The sequence below is a fragment of the Neomonachus schauinslandi genome, chromosome 9, assembly GCF_002201575.2.
Source record: "Neomonachus schauinslandi chromosome 9, ASM220157v2, whole genome shotgun sequence".
NCBI classification, from domain to species: Eukaryota; Metazoa; Chordata; class Mammalia; order Carnivora; family Phocidae; genus Neomonachus; species Neomonachus schauinslandi.
Window position 1 is genome coordinate 89,441,673 of NC_058411.1, and position 21,151 is coordinate 89,462,823.

The window sequence follows — 21,151 nt, forward strand, 5'->3', positions numbered from 1 at the left end:
TATATATATATAAGCTATATATATATATATTATATATATATTTTATATATATATAACACTATAAGCACTGTTCTATATATCTGGATTATTAAAGATCAGGAAATACATGAATACTGACTTCAGAAAGTGGTTTTTAAATAGGCATAACATAAAATTTATGGTCAGACTTGACTAGACAATTCAGACAATATTTTAGCAATAAAGACTGCAACAAATTTAAAACCTAGTTGTCTAACAAGAGATCAAATTCAGAATACCAAGCCAGTAAACTCATCAAATCTTGGCTAAAGCAACACAAAATGGAAAAGTCCATAAGGATCTCTATTAGGGAGGCACTATCAGAAACATGGAAAAACTAAGCAACCAAGACTTATCAGTAATAGTATCTACATATGGCCAGTTATCCCAGGATCATGGTTTAAGAGGTAGGGACAGGTCAGCCATTGCTGAAAACTCTTATGAAGTTTTCCCTGCAACCCTGACTAGAACTTATTGAGATCAGAGCCATGTTTGTATATCAACCCAAGGACAAGCAGTGCCAGAAGTTGAGAAAAGATGAATGGTATGGTTTATCTTTTTAGTTTAGAGATGAGGATATTTTCAAAAAACAGTAAGACTTTTTAACATTAAGATTATCCTCTCCAATAAATCACTTTTGATCATTAAATTTTTCTAAGACATATGTCAGGAATGTAATAATGAACACTGCCTATATGAAGCTGTTCAACTAATTATAAAGCAAATTAAAGAAGTAAGAACATTTTTAATAATTACTATGCTCCAAACCTTTGTTGTTAGTCTTGATACACTTGATTCTTCCTTGAATGTGGGCATTGTATATGCTCTTGGGTTCTTTAAAATTTTTGTCATATTGAAGTCTATAGCTAAAAGAGAAAACAAAATATTTTCTTAAATTCTGGCTTTTTTTTCCTTTACAAAAAGGCATAATGCTTTTTTCTTTTAGCAATGTACTCTAAACATGGAAAGAACCAAAAATAGATGAGATAGAGGTTAAGATATTGTTATAGCTTGCCTCAGTTAGAGGAAATAAATATACCATCTCATTTTTACTTAACAAGGCTTTAGAATTGATAGAACTCATTTACTTATAGTACATCGTATTACTGTCACAAACATTCTGTGAGCCAAGTCAGATTTTCCACAATTTACAGGTGATATAACTAAGTGTAGGAAATTGTATGACTCTAAGCTATATCTCTAAGGTATCATTTAAGACATAGGCCTAGGTCTTTTGCTTCAGAGCCCAGAGCTTTGTCCATGACCCTCTAGTTTAATGCAATAGGAGAGTTGGGCCTCTGCATGTTGGGGTCCACCTTTTCCATACACTGGCAACAAACCCAAATAAGGAAAGACTTCGTAAGTTTTCCCTGCAAGCAGCATGAATATACATGAAGGTAACCCTGCCATGTCTTAAAGAAGAGGAGAATTGTATGGTTTAATTGGTATGTCAATCCGCCTAAAAAAACAAACTAGTTATTAAGCATACCTTAATACAGAGCAGAGAAAACAGGTAATCTGAGGTTTGTACTAGATTGTGGCACTGATTATTATTATCAGGTACCAGGTAGACTAATTGGATCTACAGGTTGTAATGTTGATGATAAAGCTCTGAAGAGTTAAGGAAAGTCACTCAGATTGATTTTTGACACTAGACATTCAAAGGTATTAGATAAAAGTCTGAAATGTTAGAGGCAAGTAGACATTTACCTCTGACAAAGGAAAGAATTGGTTAGGAACCTGAATTTTAAAATTTTGAGTGGAACCAAGGTTATATTAAGTTGAAGTTAGAATGGGCAAGAAAGGTAATAAACCATATGATTTATTTTCTTTAAAACATGCTCAAAAACAAACAATCTCTTATAGAGGGGCATCTGGCAATATCTACAAAAATACAGACATATTTTCTCTTTGACCCAGCAATCCCTCTTCTGAGACTATATCCTATACAATCTCCTATGTAAGTATGAGAGAACACAAGTACAAGGGTATTGGTTGTGGCATAACTTACAAAATTTAGGGATTATAAACAACCCATGTATTTAATAGTAGTCAAGTACTAGTTAAAAAAAGGCACCCCATTTGATGGAAAACTATGCAGCTATAAGAAGAAATGAGGAAGATCCCTATACTGATTTGAAGAGGTCTACAGGTCATATCATTAAGTGATGAAAGCAAGATACAGGACAGCGTATATAATTTGATTGAATATATACAGTGTGCTAACTTTAGTACAAGAATATATTGTATTTGCCTTCATTTGTATAAAGAAACACTGGCAAGATAAGTAAAAAACCAACAAAAATATTCTCTGGGAGGAATAATTAAAAAAATAAAACTTGCTCAATTTTGAATCATTCTTAAATACATATTTAGGTAATATTACTTAATTTCTGGTCTCTATGAACAGACATAATATTAAGAGGACCTCTACTTCATGTCCATTGTACCTACAGAAAAACCCTTACTTTTCAGAATATTTAACCCTGGTTGTAAAATCAGTTAATAGAAGGTCATATACATTAATATCAGGCGAAAATCCCCAGCTAGGAGTAATGGCAAAAGACAAAAAAGTAAGAGATACATGAAAAACACAAAGCAAGGAAATTTTAGGAGTAAAAGTTTCAAAGAAAAAATTTGCAAAAAAAATCCTACAAAAAAGAAAAACCCCACCCAGATATGATAAGAGTAATAGTAATCTTAAAATGACTATATTTATTAGCTTTTTTCTCCTATAGTCCCCTAATCCATAATTTATTTTAGGTTAGAATATCAATTTTCCCCTGATTACAGTTTTCCTATATCCTCTGTTCTCATATCCCTAAAAGCTTGAGAACAAGATCATCTGAAAAACCAAAAGTGATTCTATTTGATAAAACCATAAGAAAATATGTCTCAGGGTACCTCGGCGGCTCAGTTGGTTCAGTGTCTGACTCCTGATTTCAGCTCAGGTCATGATCTCAGGATTGTGAGGTGAAGCCCATGTTGGGCTCCATGCTGGGCGTGGAGCCTGCTTAAGATTCTCTCTCTCCCTCTCCCTCTGCAGCCCCCACTCTCTTTCTCTCTCTCTCTCAAAAAAATCTCAACTGTTCTTATTAGGCTTCAGAAATTTCACTAGTGACAAAATATTCTACTCTTACTCTACCTACGTTGGAAAAAATTCATTTCCATAATTATCCCCTTTTTATTTTAGGGATTTTTTTTTTAAAGATTTATTTATTTGAGAGACGGAGAGAGAGAAAGAGAGGAGCACACACAAGGAGGGGGAGGGGAAGAGGGAGAGAATCTCCAAACAGACTCCCTGCTGAGCATAGAGCCTGACACAGGGCTCTATCTCACAACCCATGAGATCACAACCTGAGCCAAAACCAAGAGTTGGACAGTTAACCGACTGAGTCTTCCAGGTGCCCCTATTTTAGGGATGTTTAAAAGGGAGACACTCATGCAAGTAACTATGGTTATCTCTATCCACTTTTGTAGTTTCCACTAATAGTCTTTCTGAGATGCAAATAACTCATATATCTTGGCAAAATTAAACTTCATACAGGCCATATGTATTAATACAATTATTGAATAAACTATAGAAACAAAAGAAGTGTTACTCAGAGACTCATTTCAGAATATATCTAACTTAAATTAGAATTACTCTTAGAAAGAGACTTTTATCTAGTATTGAAGGGGAAACAAAGGAAAGAGAAAACACAGGTAGTCATTCTGCAAAATATATGTGATCTGAGCAAATAAGAAGTAAAACACAATTTTGTTTCAGTAATACAGGAAAATGATACAGTTATTTTGAAGAAAGTATTGCATACCCATGAATATGTTCTGTCTTATTGCATATATTTTCTTATCATGCTTCCCAGATTTTTTCAGATCCCTATACATATACTTCCCCAAGTCCTTTCAATCATAGCATTCGCAGACCCAATGATAGGTTTGTTTACATATTAGACCTCAAAGAAGTTACATCTGTCTACATAGCTATATGTAGAACCATTCTCCCACCTCTCTATATGCAATTTGTTTTAAATTAGCAAAATGAAGCATTAAGGACTTCTTCACAATGCTCTAAGGTACAATTAAATTTCTTTTCCTAGTAATGTTAACATAACATATATAATTGCGAATAATCTCACAGAGAGGTTAAAGAGTTTAAGTGCCTACAAATGTACTTTGTTAACTATGAAGTGCTATATGTATGTAAGGTATCACTAGCATCCTTGGGTTTCACCAACTTTGAGCTAAATTTAATATATTCAAGACATGAAGATTTTGTGTGTAATAAGATAGTGATCCATATCACATTAGTTTCCCAAGGAAAATACAATATTATTACTTTATTTTGGCTTGGGAGTTTACTTCTTTCTATTACTTTTTTTTTTTAAGAGAGAGAGCAAGAAAGAGAGACATAGCAAGAGGGGCAGGGAGAGAGAATCTGAAGCAGACTCTGCCCTGAGCATAGAGCCTGATGCAGGGCTTCCTCCCATGACTGCAAGATCATGACCTGACCCCACACCAAGAGTCGGATGCTCAATTGACTGAGCCACCCACGTGCCCCTCTATTACTTCTTACTATGAATTATATCTGTGTCTTTAAGGACAAAATCATTGCTTAGACAAGTTATAGGGGCAAAGTGAACAGTTTTTAAATATTTCTATGGTTTTGTATAAAGAACTAAGTGACAAGTATCTGAAATAAGGAACTAGTATATGTATGAACTAAGGCTCTATGGAGCCAAACATTACAAATGTAAACCAAAATAGCTTTTAAGCTTGACTTGATCAAAGGTGTTTTGGAAGGAAACTAGACCCATTTTAAGTCTTTCCTGTAGAATGGAAAACATTTTAAAAAACTAACCACTAAATGGGTTCTGAAGCAAAAATTAGAACATACTGTCTGGGAAACTCTTTTTTCCTGTATCATATGTAAATTTATCTACATAAGAACTTTTAAAAAGATATAAAAATTAAGACTAATTTCATTGTACATGGTAACACAAAGTATAATTGCTAAAAATAATAAAATTGAAAGGAATTGGGATTGCCTTTATCTTATAACCAAGCCTTGACAGTCTTGCCTGGTGTCATAAAAATTCTTTACATTCTTCAGATTAGTGATTATATGAACTTATTATTGATGCGTTGTATGTTGAAACTATGTTCCCACCATTCCACATCCTAAAATGTTCTATAAAAGACAAGGCTAGGGCACAGACTTTGTGGCTACTACCCCGAGGACCCATTTCTTGAAAACCTGGTTCTGGTAGCCAGCAAGGTTTGTGTTCATGGGTTCTATAGGACAGTAGCAAACAAAGAAACAGCTCTTTATTGGCTATCACCCCAGGGCTCAGTGCAGAGAAAACAGACAGAAATGTCCATCTCCTAATCTTCTGAAAGACATATATTTGCATATTTTCAAAGCTACTGCCTGAGGGTCTGGCTTCCACTCAGCCTGAATCTAAATATTGACCGAGATCCTTCCCTTTGGGATACTGACAGTTCTTGACACACCCTCAACTACTAGGAGCCACTAAGAACAAAGTAGGCTGCTTTAACAAATCACAAATGAGAAAAACCAAGAGGTAGGGCAGGGTTGAATGATAAGATTCATCTCCTACAAAAGGCTACTCCTTCAAGACTGGGAGAAGTGGCTGTTTTACCTAATGCATGGAAACCAACAGAGAGTCTAGGAAAATGAAGAAACAGAGGAATATTTTACAAATGAAAAAACAAGTTAAAACCTAAGGGGAAAAAAATTAACAAAACAGAGATAAGTGATGTACTTGATAAAGAATTCAAAGGAAATCATAAAGGTGCTCACTGAGGTCAGGAGAACAATGCATGCACAAAGTGAGAATTCCAATGCAGAGATAGAAGATATAAGGAAGTACCAAACAGAAATCACAGAGCTAAAGAATACAATAACAGAACTGAAAAATACAATAGAGGGGTTCAATAGAAGATTAGATGACATGGAATAAAGGATCACCAAACTTGAAAACTAGGTAGTGAAATTCATCCAATAAGAGCAGTAAAGAAGACAAAGAGGAAGAAGTAGGAGGAGGAGGGGGAGGAGGAGGGGGAGGAGGAGGAGGGAGGACAGGATGAGGAGGAAAAGAGGAAGAACCAAGAAGAGTAAAGATAGCTTAAAGGATTTATGAGGCAACCTCAAGCAGATCATATAATATTTGCATTATAGGGGTCTCAGAAGGAGAAAAGAGAGAGAAAAAGGTCAGAAAACTTATTTGAAGAAATAATACCTAAAAACTCCCCTCACCTATGGAAGGAAATATACATCTAGATTAAGGAAGCCCAGAGTTCCAAATAAAATAACACCAAAGAGATCCACACCAAGACACATTATAATTAAATTCTCAAAAGCTAAAGACAAGGAGAGAATCTTATATGCAGCAAGGGAAAAACAACTTGTTGGGTACAAGGAAACTCCTATAAGATTATTAGATTTTTCAGCAAAACTTTGAAGGCCAGAAGGCAGTGACATGATATATTCAAAGTGCTGAAAGAAAAAAACCTGCCAAACAAGAACACTCTACCCAGCAAAGCTGTCCTTTAGAATTGAAGGAGAGATAAAGAGTTTTCCAGATGAACAAAAGCAAAAGGAGTTCATCACTGCCTTACAAGAATGTTAAAGGGATTTCTTTAAGCTGAAACCAAAGGATGCTAATTAGTAATAGGAAAACACATGAAAGTATAAATCTCACTAGTAAAGGTAAATACATAGCAAAATTCAGAATAATCTTATGTTGTAAAGGTGGTGACTTAATCATTTACAAATCTAGTATGTAGGTTAAAAGACAAAAGTATTAAAAATAACTATAACTCAATAATTTGTTAATGGATACATAAAGTAAAAAAAATTGTGACATCAAAAACATAAACCATGGGGGAGGAATAATAATGTAAAATTTTAGAATGTGTTCAAACTTAAGTTGTTATCAACATAAATAGGTTGTTATAAATATAAGTTGTTTTAGAAACCCCTGGGTGGCTCATTCAGTTAAGCATCTGCCTTTGGCTCAGGTCATGATCCCAGGGTCCTGGGATTGAGTCCCACATTGGGCTCCCTGCTCAGCGGGAAGCCTGCTTCTCCCTCTGCCCCTACCCCCCACTCCTGCTCTCTCTCTCTCTGACAAATAAATAAAGAAAATCTTAAAAAAATATAAGTTGTTTTATGTAAGGCTCAATGTAATCACAAAACAAAAATTTATTTTTTTAAGAGGTAGAAACAATTTATTTTTTTTTTTTACATTTTATTTTATTATGTTATGTTAGTCACCATACAATACATCATTAGTTTTTGATGTAGTGATCCATGATTCATCGTTTTCATATAACACCCAGTGCTCCATGCAGTACATGCCCTCCTTAATACCCACCACTGGGCTAAAACATCCCCCCACCCCCCTCCCCTCTAAAACCCTCAGGTTGTTTCTCAGAGTCCATAGTCTCTCATGGTTCATCTCTCCCTCCAATGTCCCCCCCTTCATTTTTCCCTTCCTTCTCCTAATGTCCTCCATGCTATTCCTTATGTTCCACAAATAAGTGGAACCATATGATAATTGACTTTCTCTGCTTGACTTATTTCACTTAGCATAATCTCCTCCAGTCCCATCTATGTTGATGTAAAAGTTGGGTATTCATCCTTTCTGATGGCTGAGTAATATTCCATTGTATATATGGACCACCTCTTCTTTATCCATTTGTCTGATGAAGGGTATCTTGGCTCTTTCCACAGTTTGGCTATTGCAGACATTGCTGCTATGAACATTGGGGTGCATATGCCCTTTCTTTTCACTACATCTGTATCTTTGGGGTAAATACCCAGGGGTGCAATTGCTGGGTCATAGGGTAGCTCTATTTCTAATTTTTTGAGGCACCTCCACACCGTTTTCCAAAGTGGATGTACCAACCTGCATTCCCACCAACAGTGTAAGAGGGTTTCCCTTTCTCCACAACCTCTCCAACATTTGTTGTTTCTTGCCTTGTCAATTTTTGCCATTCTAACTGGTGTAAGGTGGTATCTCAATGTGGTTTTGATTTGAATTTCCCTGATGGCTAATGATGATAAACATTTTTTCATGTGTCTGTCAGCCATTTGTATGTCATCTTTGGAGAAGTGTCCATGTCTTTTGCCCATTTTTTGACTTGATTATTTGTTTTTTGGGTGTTGAGTTTGAGAAGTTCTTTATAAATCTTGGAAACCAGCCCTTTATCTGTAGTGTCATTTGTAAATATCTTCTCCCATTCTGTGGGTTGCCTCTTTGTTTTGTTGACTGTTTCCTTTGCTGTGCAGAAGCTTTTTATCTTGATGAAGTACCAAAAATTCATTTTTGCTTTTGTTTCACTAGCCTTTGGAGATGTATCTTGAAAGAAGTTGCTGTGGCCGATGTCAAAGAGGTTACTGCCTATGTTCTCCTCTAGGATTTTGATGGATTCCTGTCTCAAATTGAGATCTTTCATCCATTTTGAGTTTATCTTTGTGTATGGTGTTAGAGAATGGTCGAGTTTCATTCTTCTGCATGTGGCTATCCAATTTTCCCAGCACCATTTATTGAAGAGACTGCCTTTTTTCCATTGCATGTTTTTTCCTATTTGTCAAAGATTATTTGACCATAGAGTTGAGGGTCCGTATCTGGGCTCTCTATTCTGTTCCATTGGTCTATATGTCTGTTTTTGTGCCAGTCCCATGCTGTCTTGGTGATCACTGCTTTGTAATATAGCTTGAAATCAGGCAACATGATGCCCCCAGCTTTGTTCTTCTTTTTCAACATTTCCTTGGCGACTCGGGTCTTTTCTGATTCCATACAAATTTTAGGATTGTTTGTTCCAACACTTTGAAAAATGTCATTGGAATTTCGATTGGGATGGCATTGAAGGTATAGATTGCTCTGGGTAGCAAAGACATTTTAACAATGTTTATTCTTCTGATCCATGAGCATGGAATGTTTTTCCATCATAGTTGTTGATAATAATTTCTAATAATTGTTTTTATTTCCTTGGTGTTAGTTGTGATCTCTCCCCTTTCATGCATAATTTTATTGATTTGGGTCCTTCCTCTTTTCTTTTGGATAAGTCTGGTCAGTGGTTCATCGATCCTATTAATTCTATCAAAGAACAAGCTTCTAGGTTCGTTGATCTGATCTACTGTGTTTCTGGTTTCTAATTCATTGATGTATGCTCTAATCTTAATTATTTCTCTTCTAATGCATGGCATAGGCATCATTTGTTGCTTTTTCTTTAGTTCGTTAAGGTATAAAGTTAGTTGGTGAATTCAGGATTTTTCTATTTTTTTGAGTGAGGCTTGGATGGCTACATATTTCCCCCTTAGGACCGCCTTTGCAGTAACCCATAGGTTTTGGACCAATGTGTTTTCATTCTCATTGGTTTCCATGAATTGTTTAAGTTCTTCTTCGATTTCCTGGTGGACCCAAACATTCTTGAGCAGGGTGGTCTTTAGCTTCCAAGTGTTTGAATTTCTGCCAAATTTTTTCTTGTGATTGAGTTCCAGTTTTAAAGCATTATGGTCTGAGAATATGCAGGGAATAATCTCAATCTTTTGGTATCAGCTGAGACCTATTTTGTGACCCAGTATGTGGTCTATTCTGGAGAAAGATCCATGTGTGCTCAAGAAGAATGAGTATTCTGTTGTTTTAGGGTGGAATGTTCTGTATATATCTATGAGGTCCATCTGGTCCAGGGTGTCATTCAAAGCTCTTTGTTTCTTTGTTGATTTTCTGCTTAGATGATATGTCTATTGCTGAGAGTGGATTATTGAGGTCTCCTCCAATTAATGTATTGTTATCAATATGACTCCTTATTTTGGTTAACAGTTGGCTTATGTAGATGGCTGCTCCCACGTTGGGGGTATAGATATTTACAGTTGTTAGATCTTCTTGTTGGATAGACCCTTTAAGAATGATATAGTGTCCTTCTGTGCTCTAACCACAGTCTTTAGTTTAAAATCTAATTTGTCTGATATAAGAATTGCTACCCCAGCTTTCTTTTGAGGTCCGTTGGCATGGAAGGTGGATCTCCATCCCTTCACTTTCAGTCTGGATGTATCTTTAGGTTCAAAATGAGTCTCTTATAGACAGCATATGGATGGGTCCTGTCTTTTTATCCAATCTGCAACCCTGTGCCGTTTTATGGGAGCCTTTAGGCTGTTCACGTTGCGAGTGATTATTAAAAGATGTGAATTTATTGTCATCATGTTGCCTGTGAAGACCTTGTTTTTATAGATTGTCCCTGTAGATTTCTTTTCTATATCACTCTTGGGGTCTTTCTCATTTTATAGAACCCCCCTTAATATTTCTCGCAGGACTGGCTTAGTGGTCACATATTCTTTCAGTTTCTGCCGGTCTTGGAAGCTCTGCATCTCTCCATCCATTCTAAATGACAGACTTGACGGATAAAGTATTCTTGGCTGCATGTTCTTCTCGTTTAGTACCCTGAATATGTCTTGGTCTCTGTGGATAGGTCTGACGTTATTTTGATGTTCCTCCCTCTGCACGTAAGGAATCTCTTCCCCCTAACTGCCCTTAAGATGGTTTCCTTGGTTCTAAGATTTGCGAGTTTTACTATTACATGCCAGGGCATTGACCTGTTTTCCTTGATCTTGGGAGGGGTCCTCTCTGCCTCTAGGACAAGAATCTTTGTTTCATTCCCCAGATTAGGGAAGTTTTCCGCTATGATTTGCTCAAATATATCTTCTAGTCCTCTCTCTCTCTCCACCCCCTCAGAGGGATTTCAGTAATTCTGACATTGGAAAGTTTCATGGTGTCACTTATTTCTCTGATTCTATTTTCATGGATTCTGAGTTGTTTTTCCCTGGCCTCCTCTTTTCCCTTTTTGTCTATTAATTGGTCTTCAAGGTCACTAATTTATTCTTCTGCCTCGTTTACCCGAGCTGTTAGATTATCTAGATTAGATTGGATCTCATTGATAGCATTTTTAAGTTCTGCCAATTCAGCTTTCATTTCTGCCCTTAGAGACTCTATGTTGCCATTAACTGATTTCTCCATTCTAGCTATTGTCTTCACAACTGCTAGCCTGAATTCCATCTCCGACATCTTGGTTGTATCTGCATCCATTTGTAAATCTGTGGCATAAGTCATAGTCTCTGAGTCTATTTTGGGGGTACCTCCTCCTAGTCATTCTTTTGAGGGGTGGTTGAGGGAATGTATAGAGTCCAAATTATTGACCACAACCCAAGCAAGATGCTTTTATAGGGAACTTAGGGTTTTATAGGGACCTTAGGGTTTTATAGGGACCTTAGGGTTGTTGGCCTCTTGTTTTCCCAGCCTGTCTTCTGGGGGAGGGGCCTGCCATGCTGTTACTCAGGCAACCTGCTTTGGGCAGAGTTGCCCTGCCCCCTGTGGTGGTGGATGGGCTCAGTGAAAACGGGTTTTTGGGGGCTTCTGTTCTCTGGCGGCTTTCCCTGGTGGCTTTCTGTGTCTCTTCTGAGGGTCAGAGCAGAAGAGACCATTTCCAACCCTCTGCCTCAGAGTAGAGAGATTGCAGTCTGTTCTTCAGTGAGCTCTCCAGGCCACACTATCGCCGTTTCTGTCTATACTGCTATAAACTGCAGTGTCCTGGGTTGTGTGCCCCTCAGCAGCACTCCCAGTCTTCACCTCCAGGTTGGGGCACGTCTCTGCCCTTTGTGCTTCTAAAACCACCATCTGCCCCCATTTCACATGTGCGGCCCCACTGATCCAGATTTCAGTCTGGGGGGCTGCCCTAAAGTCCTTTCCCCACTGCTACCAGTCTGCCCCATCCCCAGCATGGGAGGCTATCATTCACTGGTGGTGTAGGATCCCTACATCTCAGCTCCCTCCCCCTTTCGTTTATCCTCCAAAATCTGCCTGCGGAATCACGGCTCCCTGTTTTGTACCTCAAAACCAATTGCCTGCGATATTCTGTTTGTAGAGATCCAGATCTATTTTCTTACATCTCAGGCTGATTTCATGGCTGTTCAGAATGGTCTGGTAGATATCCAGCTCAATTCCCGGGACCAGTTAGAATAGGGTCTCCTACTACTCTGCCACCTTTTCTCCCTTCCACAAAGCAAAAATTTATAGTAGATAAACAATAGATACAGAGAAAGGAATCTAGGCATACTACCACAAAAAAAAATCATATCACAAGGGAAGAGAGTAAGAGAAGAAGAAAGGAACAAAGAAATTACAAAACAGCCAGAAAACAATTTTAAAAATGGCAATAAGTACATGTATATCAATAATTACCTATAAATGTAAATGGACTAAAATTCTCCAATTAAAAGACAGAGGGACAAATGGATAAACAGACAAATAGGACCCATCTATGTGCTGCCCACGAGAGACTCACTTCACATGTAAGGACACACACAGACTGAAGGTGAAGGATATAAAAAGATATTCTATACAAATAAAAACTAAAAGAAAGCTGGGGTAACTATACTTATATCAGACAACACAGACTTTAAGACAGACTGTAAAAAAGAGACAAAGATAATTAAATAATGATAAAGGGGTCATTCCAACAAGAGGATATAAATTTTTAAATATTTGTGCACTCAATATTTGAGCACCTAAATATATAAAGCAAATAGTAACAGACCTAAAGGGGAAAATGGACAGCAATACCATTATAGAGGGGACTTTATTTTTTTTATTTTTTATTTTTTAAAAGATTTTATTTATTTACTTAATTTATAGGGAGAGAGAGAGAGAGAGAGACAGCATGAGAGGGAACACAAGCAGGGGGAGTGGGAGAGGAAGAAGCAGGCTTCCGGCTGAGCAGGGAGCCCGATGCGGGGCTCGATCCCAGGATCCTGGGATCATGACCTGAGCTGAAGGCAGTCGCTTAACCAACTGAGCCACCCAGGCACCCCACAGAGGGGACTTTAATACCCAACTTTTACCAATCAATAGGTAATTCAGACAGAAAATCAATAAAAATCACTGGCTTTAAATGACACATTAGACCAGATGGGACTCAACAGACATCTCTAGGATATGCCATCCAAAAACAAAAGGTTACACATTCTTCTTAAATGCATGTGGAACACTCTCCAGGATAGATCATATGTTAGGTCACAAAATAAGTCTTAATAAATTTAAGAAGACTGAAATCATATCAAGAAACTTTTATAATCACAATGGTATGAAACTGAAATCAATTACAAGAAGAGAACTAGAAATTTCACAAATACGTGGAGATTAAACAACATGCTACTGAATAACTGATGGATCAAACAAGAAATCAAAAGAGAAATAAAAAAATATCTCGAGACAAAGAAAATGGAAATACAGCATACCAAAATGTATGGGCTGCATCAAAAGCAGTTCTAAGAGGGAAGTTCATAATGAAAAATGCCTACATTAAGCAACAAGAAAAATCTCAAATAAACAACCTAATTTTACACCTCAGGGAACTAGAAAAAGAATAATAAACTAAGCCTGAAGTTACTAGAAGGAAAGAAATAATAAACATCTGAGCAGAAATAAATGAAATAGAGATTATAAGTAGAAAAGATCAATGAAACTAAGAACTGGTTTTTTGAAAAGATAAATAAAATAGACAAACCTTTAGCCTCATCAAGAAAAGAGGACTCAAATAGAATCAGAAAGAAAAGAGACATTACAACTGAAACCACAGAAATACAAAGGATTCATAAGAGACTACAGTGAATAATTATTACAGTGAATCAAGAAGAAATAGATAGCCTGAATGGGTCAATAACAAATAGGGAGACTGGAGTGGTAATAATAATAAAAATAAATAAAAGAATAAAATAAAAAAATAATAAAATAATAAATAAAAAATAATAAATAAATAATAAAATAATAAAAGAATCTCCCAATAAAGGAAAGCACAGGACCAGATGGCATGAAGGGCTGAATTCTAACAAACATTCAATGATGAGTTAATACAAATCCTTTTAAAACTTCCCAAAAATAGAAGCAGAGGTAATACTTCCAAACTCATTTTATGAGGACAGTATCACCCTGACACCAAAGTCAGCCAAAGACACCAAAAGTAAGGAAAACTATAAGCCAATATCTCTGATGAACATAGATACAAAATTCCTCAATAAAACTCTAGCAAATCAAATTCAACAACATGTCAAAAAGATTATATACCATGACCAAGTAGGGTTTATCCCTGGGATACAAGGTTGGCTTAACATATGCAAATCAATCAATGAGCTACACCACATCAGCAGAATGAAAGATAAAAACCACATGATCATCTCAATAGATGTAGAAAACACGTTTGAATAAGTTCAACATTCATTCATGATAAAAACTCAATAAAACAGGTATAGAAAAAAATGTCTTCAACACAATAAAGTTTGTTTATGAAAAACCCATAGCTAATATCATAATCAATGGGGAAACACTTAGAACTTTTTCTCTAATATTCAGTACAAGGCAAGGATGCCTAATGTTGCCACTTCTATTCCTCATAATACTAGGAGTACTAGCAAGGGTAATCAGATGAGAAAAAGAAATAAAGGGCATCAAAATTGTAAAGGAAGAAGTAAAGTTATTTCTATTTGCAATTGACATGATTTTATTTAAATTCAATTTAGTTAACATGTAGGGCATTATTACTTTCAGGGGTAGAATTTAGTGATTCATCAGTTGTATATAACACCCAGTGCTCATTACATCAAGTGCCCTCCTTAATGCTCATCCCTCCACCCACCTCCCCTCTAGTGACCCTCAGTTTGTTTCCTATAGTTAAGAGTCTCTTATGGTTTCCCTCCCTCTTTGTTTTCATCTTATTTTATTTTTCCTTCCCTTCCCCTATGTTCGGAGATAGTTCTTTTTTTAACTTGCTGAGGAACATCCATACTGTTTTCCAGAGTGGCTGTATGAGTTTGCATTCCCACCAATGGTGTAAGAGGTTTCCCCTTTCTCTGTACCTTCGCTAACATCTGTTGTTTCCTGAGTTTTTAATTTTAGCCATTCTGACCAGTGTGAGGTGGGAGCTCATTGTGCTTTTGATTTGTATTTCCCTGATGCTGAGTGATGCTGAGCATTTTTGCACGTGTCTGTTAGCCATTTGTATGAAGTGACATGATTTTATATGTAGAAAACCCTGAAGATGCCATTAAAAAAACTGTTAGAAGTAATAAAGAAATTCAGTAAAGATGCAGGATACAAAATAAACATAAACAATCAATTACATTTTTCACACCAACAATAATCTACTTGAAAAGGAAATGAAGAAAACAATCCTACTTATGATTGCACCAAAAAGAATAAAATACGTAGGAATAAATTTAACCAAGAATGTGAAAGATCTGTACACTGAAAACTATAAAATGATGGTGAAAGTAATTGAAGAAGACACAAATAAATGGAAAAATATTTTCATGTTCATGGACTGAAAGAAATATTGTCAAAATGTCCATACTGAACAAGCAATATGCATCAATGTGATCCCTATCAAAATTCCAGTGGCATTTTTCACAGAAACAGAAAAAACAGTCTTAAAATTTGTATGGAGCCACAAAAGATCCCTAATAGCCAAAGCAATCTGAACAAAAATGAACAAAGTTGGAGGCACACACTTCCTGATTTCAAACTATATTACAAACCTACAGTAATCCAAATGGTACGGTACCAGCCTAAAAAAAGACACATAGACTAATACAACAGAAAAGAGAGCTCAGAAATGAACCCAATCATATATTGTACACACATATATCATCAACTAACTTTTGACAAGCGTGCCAAAAATACACAGTGGGGAAGAGATAGTTTCCTCAATAAATGGTGTTGGAAAAACTGGGTATCCACATGCAAAAGAAAGAAATTGGATCCCTATCTTACACCATTCAAAAAAGTCAGCTGAAAATGAAGTAAAGACTAAAATATAAGACCTGAAACTAAAATACCCCTAGAGAAAAATGTAGGGAAAAAGTTTCCTATTTTTTTGGATATGACAATTAATACTCAGCAACAAAAGCAAAAATAAATAAGTGGGACTGCATCAAACACTTTATCAAACACTGTAACTACACAGCAAAGGAAGCAAACAACAGAATGAAAAGGCAACCTATGGATTGGCAGAAAATATTTGCAAGACATTTTTCCAAAGAAAACATACAAATGGCCAACAGCTACATGAAAAAATGTTCAATATCATTGATCATCAGGGAAATGCAAATCAAAACCACAATGAGATATCACCTCACACCTGTCAGAATAGCTAAAATAAAAAACAGAAGAAATAACAAGTATTGGTGAGGATGTGGAGAGAAAAAGGAACCTTCATGCACTGTTGGTGGGAATGTAAGCTGGTGCAGCCATTATAGAAAACAGTATGTAGGTTTCTCAAAAAATTAAAAATAGTATTAAGGAGGGGGGCACTTATCGTGATGAGCACTAGGTGTTATATGTAAGTAATGAATCACTAAATTCTACTCCTGAAATCAATATTACCCTATATGTTAACAAACTAGAATTTAAATAAAAACTTAAAAAATAAAAAAATAAAATAAAAACTGTGTTTGCAAAACAACAAAACAAAACAAAATAGAATTACCATATAACCCAGCAATTCCATTACTGGGTATGAAACAGAATAGAATTACCATATAACCCAATAATTCCAATAAATACTTTGGTATTTATCCAAAGAAAATAAAAACACTAATTCAAAAAGATATATGCACCCTATGTTTATTGCAGCATTATTAATAAATAATAATAATAATATGGAATAGTAATAATAATATAATAATAATAATGGCCAAGAACTGGAAGCAACCCAAGAGTCCATTGATAGATGAATGGATAAAGAAGATGTAGTAAATATATATAATGTAGTATTACTCAGCTATGAAAAAGAATGAAATCTTGCCACTTGCCAACAGCATGGATGAATCTAGAGAGTATAATGCTATGTGAAATAAGTCAGTCAGGGGGTGTTGATACCATATGATTTCACCCATATGTGGAATTTAAGAAACAAAACAAATGAGCAAAGAAAAAAAGAAACAGGGGTGCCTGGGTGGCTCAGTCGTTAAGCATCTGCCTTCGCCTTGGGTCATGATCACGGGGCCCTGGGATTGAGCCCTGCATTGGGCTCCCTGCTCCCTGGGAAGCTTGCTTCTCCCTCTCCCGCTCCCCCTGCTTTTGTTCCCTCTCTCGCTCTCTCTCTGTCAAAAAATCAATAAAATCTTAAAAAAAAAAAAAAAGGAAAAAGAAACAAAAACCCCCCACAGACTCTTAACTATAGAGAACAAACTGGTGGTTACCAAAGGGGAGGTGAGTGGGGGAGATGGGTGAAATAGGTGAAGGGGATTAAGAGTACATTTATCATGATGAGCACTGAGTAATGTATAGAATCATTGAATCACTATATTGTACACCTGAAACTAATATAACACCATATGCTAATTATACTTGTATAAAAAAAATAGAACTATGATATGATCCAGCAATATCTCTTCTGGGTATATACCCAAAGGAAATGAAATCATTATCCCAAAGAAATATCTGTACTCCCATGTTCACTACAGCATTATTTACAGTAACCAACATATACCTGTGTCCATCAATGAATGAATTGGATATAGAAATTGTGGTCTATATATACAGTGCATTATTATTCAGCCTTTAAAAGCCAACTTAAACAAGAACATCATAATCATCACACTCTTTAAAATGTCTGTGAGATAAAAAAAAAGAATTTCTGTGGGGAGATTTCTACCTTTTCTTGGCACTAGGGTCAGATGGAGCTCTCTTTTTTGATGGAGGCCTTACAAAAAAGCACTCTATGGAATAGCTGATAAAGGTTGTGAGGATGTCTTTACCAGAAGGATAGGGAGATCACAACCTTTAAAAACAATCCTAGATACATGTAGAACACAATGAACAGCAAAGCATAATTTAGCACAAGCACTTTGAAAGATCCCATTATCATATAATCTAATCACATCAACAAAAAATAAATTTCTGATGGATTGAGGAGATGAATGTAGAAAATAAAACAGAACCATAAATAAAGAAGAAAATATAGGGATAGGTGGTGGAGAAGGCTACAAAAGAAGACAGTATGGAATAAAATATTGATATATTTGGTTGTATAAAAATTCGAAGTTCCTGCTAGCCAAAAAGTACTACAAAAGAAAACCTGGGAAAACCATTTCTAATAAAATGACAGATGAAACAAAAATCTTAGTCAAAAACTGCATGAAGGACATAAAAGTTATAAAATAGAATAAAATCGGGAGGTAATCTTGAAAAAAAGTTCAATTGCATCAGTAATCAAAGAAATTCCAACACCACTGATATACCCTTTTTTAATTGAAAAAGAAAAAGAATGATAATATGCAATGTTGTTGGACTCATATGTAATCTCAAGTGCTAATGATGGGCCACAGTATTCCCCATCAGTTCTTATATTCCCCCAAGTATAGGAGACACTTGGGTTTGAATGAATTTGGCAGCAACTTCTGTTTCTTGATCTCAACTTCTGAAGCTCTTTCTCACCGGGCTGGAGAGAAGGAGGAATACTCTAATACTTTCCTCTTAAGGAATTCTCTTGATTCTTCAATATTCCATCCTCACCATCTTTTATAGGCTGAAGATAGGATAATATCCTGCAAGGAGGTCTTTAGGATGAATCTATTGATGTCATCAGTCTTTAGGACCTCAGAAGAAATGAAAACAGAGACTGTCTCCATTTTAACATTTCATTACACAGTTTGAGTGGATTTCTGTTACAACCAAAAAAGCTTTGGCTAAGATGCTTGGATTAACTCCTCAGTTTCTCCAGGGTAGTTTACTCTGATTGGGTACTATTAACAAAAAACTGCTATCTATTAAAATTATCACTCATTTTACAAATATTCATTCATTTCACAAATGTCTACTGAGTTTCAACTACATGTTCAAGGCCTGGGATACAGAGATGAAGACAAGAGGGCTCACTGTGTGGGGGAGCAGGGGATAAGTCTGAGACATATTCTCATATGATTGCAATGCAATATGATAGAGCTATTGTACAAGAAAAGATGGAAGTGTCACAAGAACACAGGGATTCTTGTGGTTGCAGATCAATTGAGAATTACTAAGAATTGGGAAAAAAATTTGTTTTCCACCCTGCTGAATTACTCAAACTGTCACATTATGCCAGATTGGCATTGTGTTCACGCCACCATTCAAAGTATAAGGAAACTGTAGTAAAAGGAAACTGTGGTATAAAAATGCCTTTTAAAATGTTCTGCTATGATGACATGATACTCTATGTGGAAAACCTGAAGGACTCTGCCAAAAAATTGCTAGAACTAATACATGAATTCAGCAAAGTTCCAGGATATAAAATCAATGTAGAGAAATCGGTTGTATTTCTATATACCAATAACAAAGCAGCAGAAAAATCAAGGAATCGACCCCATTTGCAATTGCACCAAAAACAATAAGATACTTAGGAATAAACCTAACTAAAGAGGTAAAAGATCTGTATTCTAAAAAAAACTGTGGATCACTTATGAAAGAAATTGAAGAGGACAGAAAGAAATGGAAAAGCATTCCATGCTCATGGATTGGAAGAACATTGTTAAAATATCTGTACTACCCAAAGCAATCTATACATTTAACACAATCCCTATCAAAATAGCACCAGCATTTTTCACAGAACTAGAACAAACAATCCTAAAATTTGTATGGAACCACAAAAGATCCTGAATAGCCAAAGCAATTCTGAAAAACAAAAACAAAACTGGAGGCATCACGATTCTGGACTTCAAGCTGTGTTACAAAGCTGTAGTCACCAAGACAATATGCTATTGGCACAAAAATAGACCCTAGATCAATGAAACAGAATAAAGAACCCAGAAATGGGCCCACAACTATATGGTCAACTAATCTTCAACAAAGCAGAAAGAATATCCAATGGAAAAAAGACAGTTCTCTTCAAAAAATGGTGTTGGGAAAACTGGAGAGCAACATGCAGAAGAATGAAACTGGACCACTTTGTCTCACCATACACAAAAATAAATTCAAAATGGATGAAAGACCTAAATGTGAGACAGGAAACAATCAAAATCCTAGAGAAGAACAGAGGCAGAAACTTCTTTGAACCTCAGCCTTAGCAACTTCTTACTAGACATATCACTGGAGGCAAGGGAAACAAAAGCAAAAAACTATTGGGACTTCATCAAGATAAAAAGTTTCTGCACAGCAAAGGAAACAATCAACAAAACTAAAAAGTAGCCTACGGAATGGCAGAAGATATTTGAAAATGACATATCTGATAAAGGGTTAGTATCCAATATCTATGAAGAAATTACCAAACTCAACACCCAAGAAACGAATAATCCAGTTAACAAATGGGCAGAAGACATGAATAGACACTTTTAAAGAAGACATCCAGATAGCTAATAGACACATGAAAAAATGCTCAACATCACTCGGCATCAGGAAATACAAATCAAAACCACAATGAGATACCACCTCACACAGGTCAGAATGGCTAAAATTAACAACAAATAACAGGTGTTGGCAAGGACGCAGACAAAGGGGAACCCCCTTGCACTGTTGGTGGGAATGCAAACTGGTGTAGCCATTCTGGAGAACAGTATGAAGCTTCCTCAAAAAGTTAAAAATAGAACTACTTTATGATCCAGCAATTGCACTAGTAGGCATTTACACAAAGGATACAAAAATACAGATTTGAAGGGGCACATGCACCCTGAGTTTATAGCAGCATTATCAACAATAGCCAAACTATGGAGAGAGCCCAAATGTCCATCAACTGATGAATGGATAAAGATGTGGTATATATATATTTATACAATGGAATATTACCCGGCCATCAAAAAATTGAAATCTTTCCATTTGCAACGATGTGGATGGAGCTAGAGTGTATCCTGCTGAGTGAAATAAGTCAGTCAGAGAAAGACAAATACCATATGATCTCACTCATATATGGAATTTAAGAAAGATAACAGATGAACATATATGAAAGGGGAAAAGAAAAAAAAGAGAGAAGGAAACAAACCATAAGAGACCCCTAATGATACAGAACAAACTGAGGGATGATGGAGGGACGTGGGTGGGGGATGGGCTAGATGGATGCTGGGTATTAAAGAAGGCTTTGTGATGAG

General features: G+C 36.1%; 1 protein-coding gene across 1 annotated transcript in view; it reads right to left on the bottom strand.

Moving 5' to 3' along the window:
- FAM227B (family with sequence similarity 227 member B) overlaps window positions 1–21,151 on the bottom strand; it is a 207,468-nt gene that overhangs the window by 33,861 nt on the left and 152,456 nt on the right. The window contains 3 exon segments of the mRNA XM_044917859.1: window positions 787–973; window positions 10,368–10,393; window positions 12,933–12,936. Coding sequence (XP_044773794.1) covers window positions 787–973; window positions 10,368–10,393; window positions 12,933–12,936 — 217 coding nt within the window.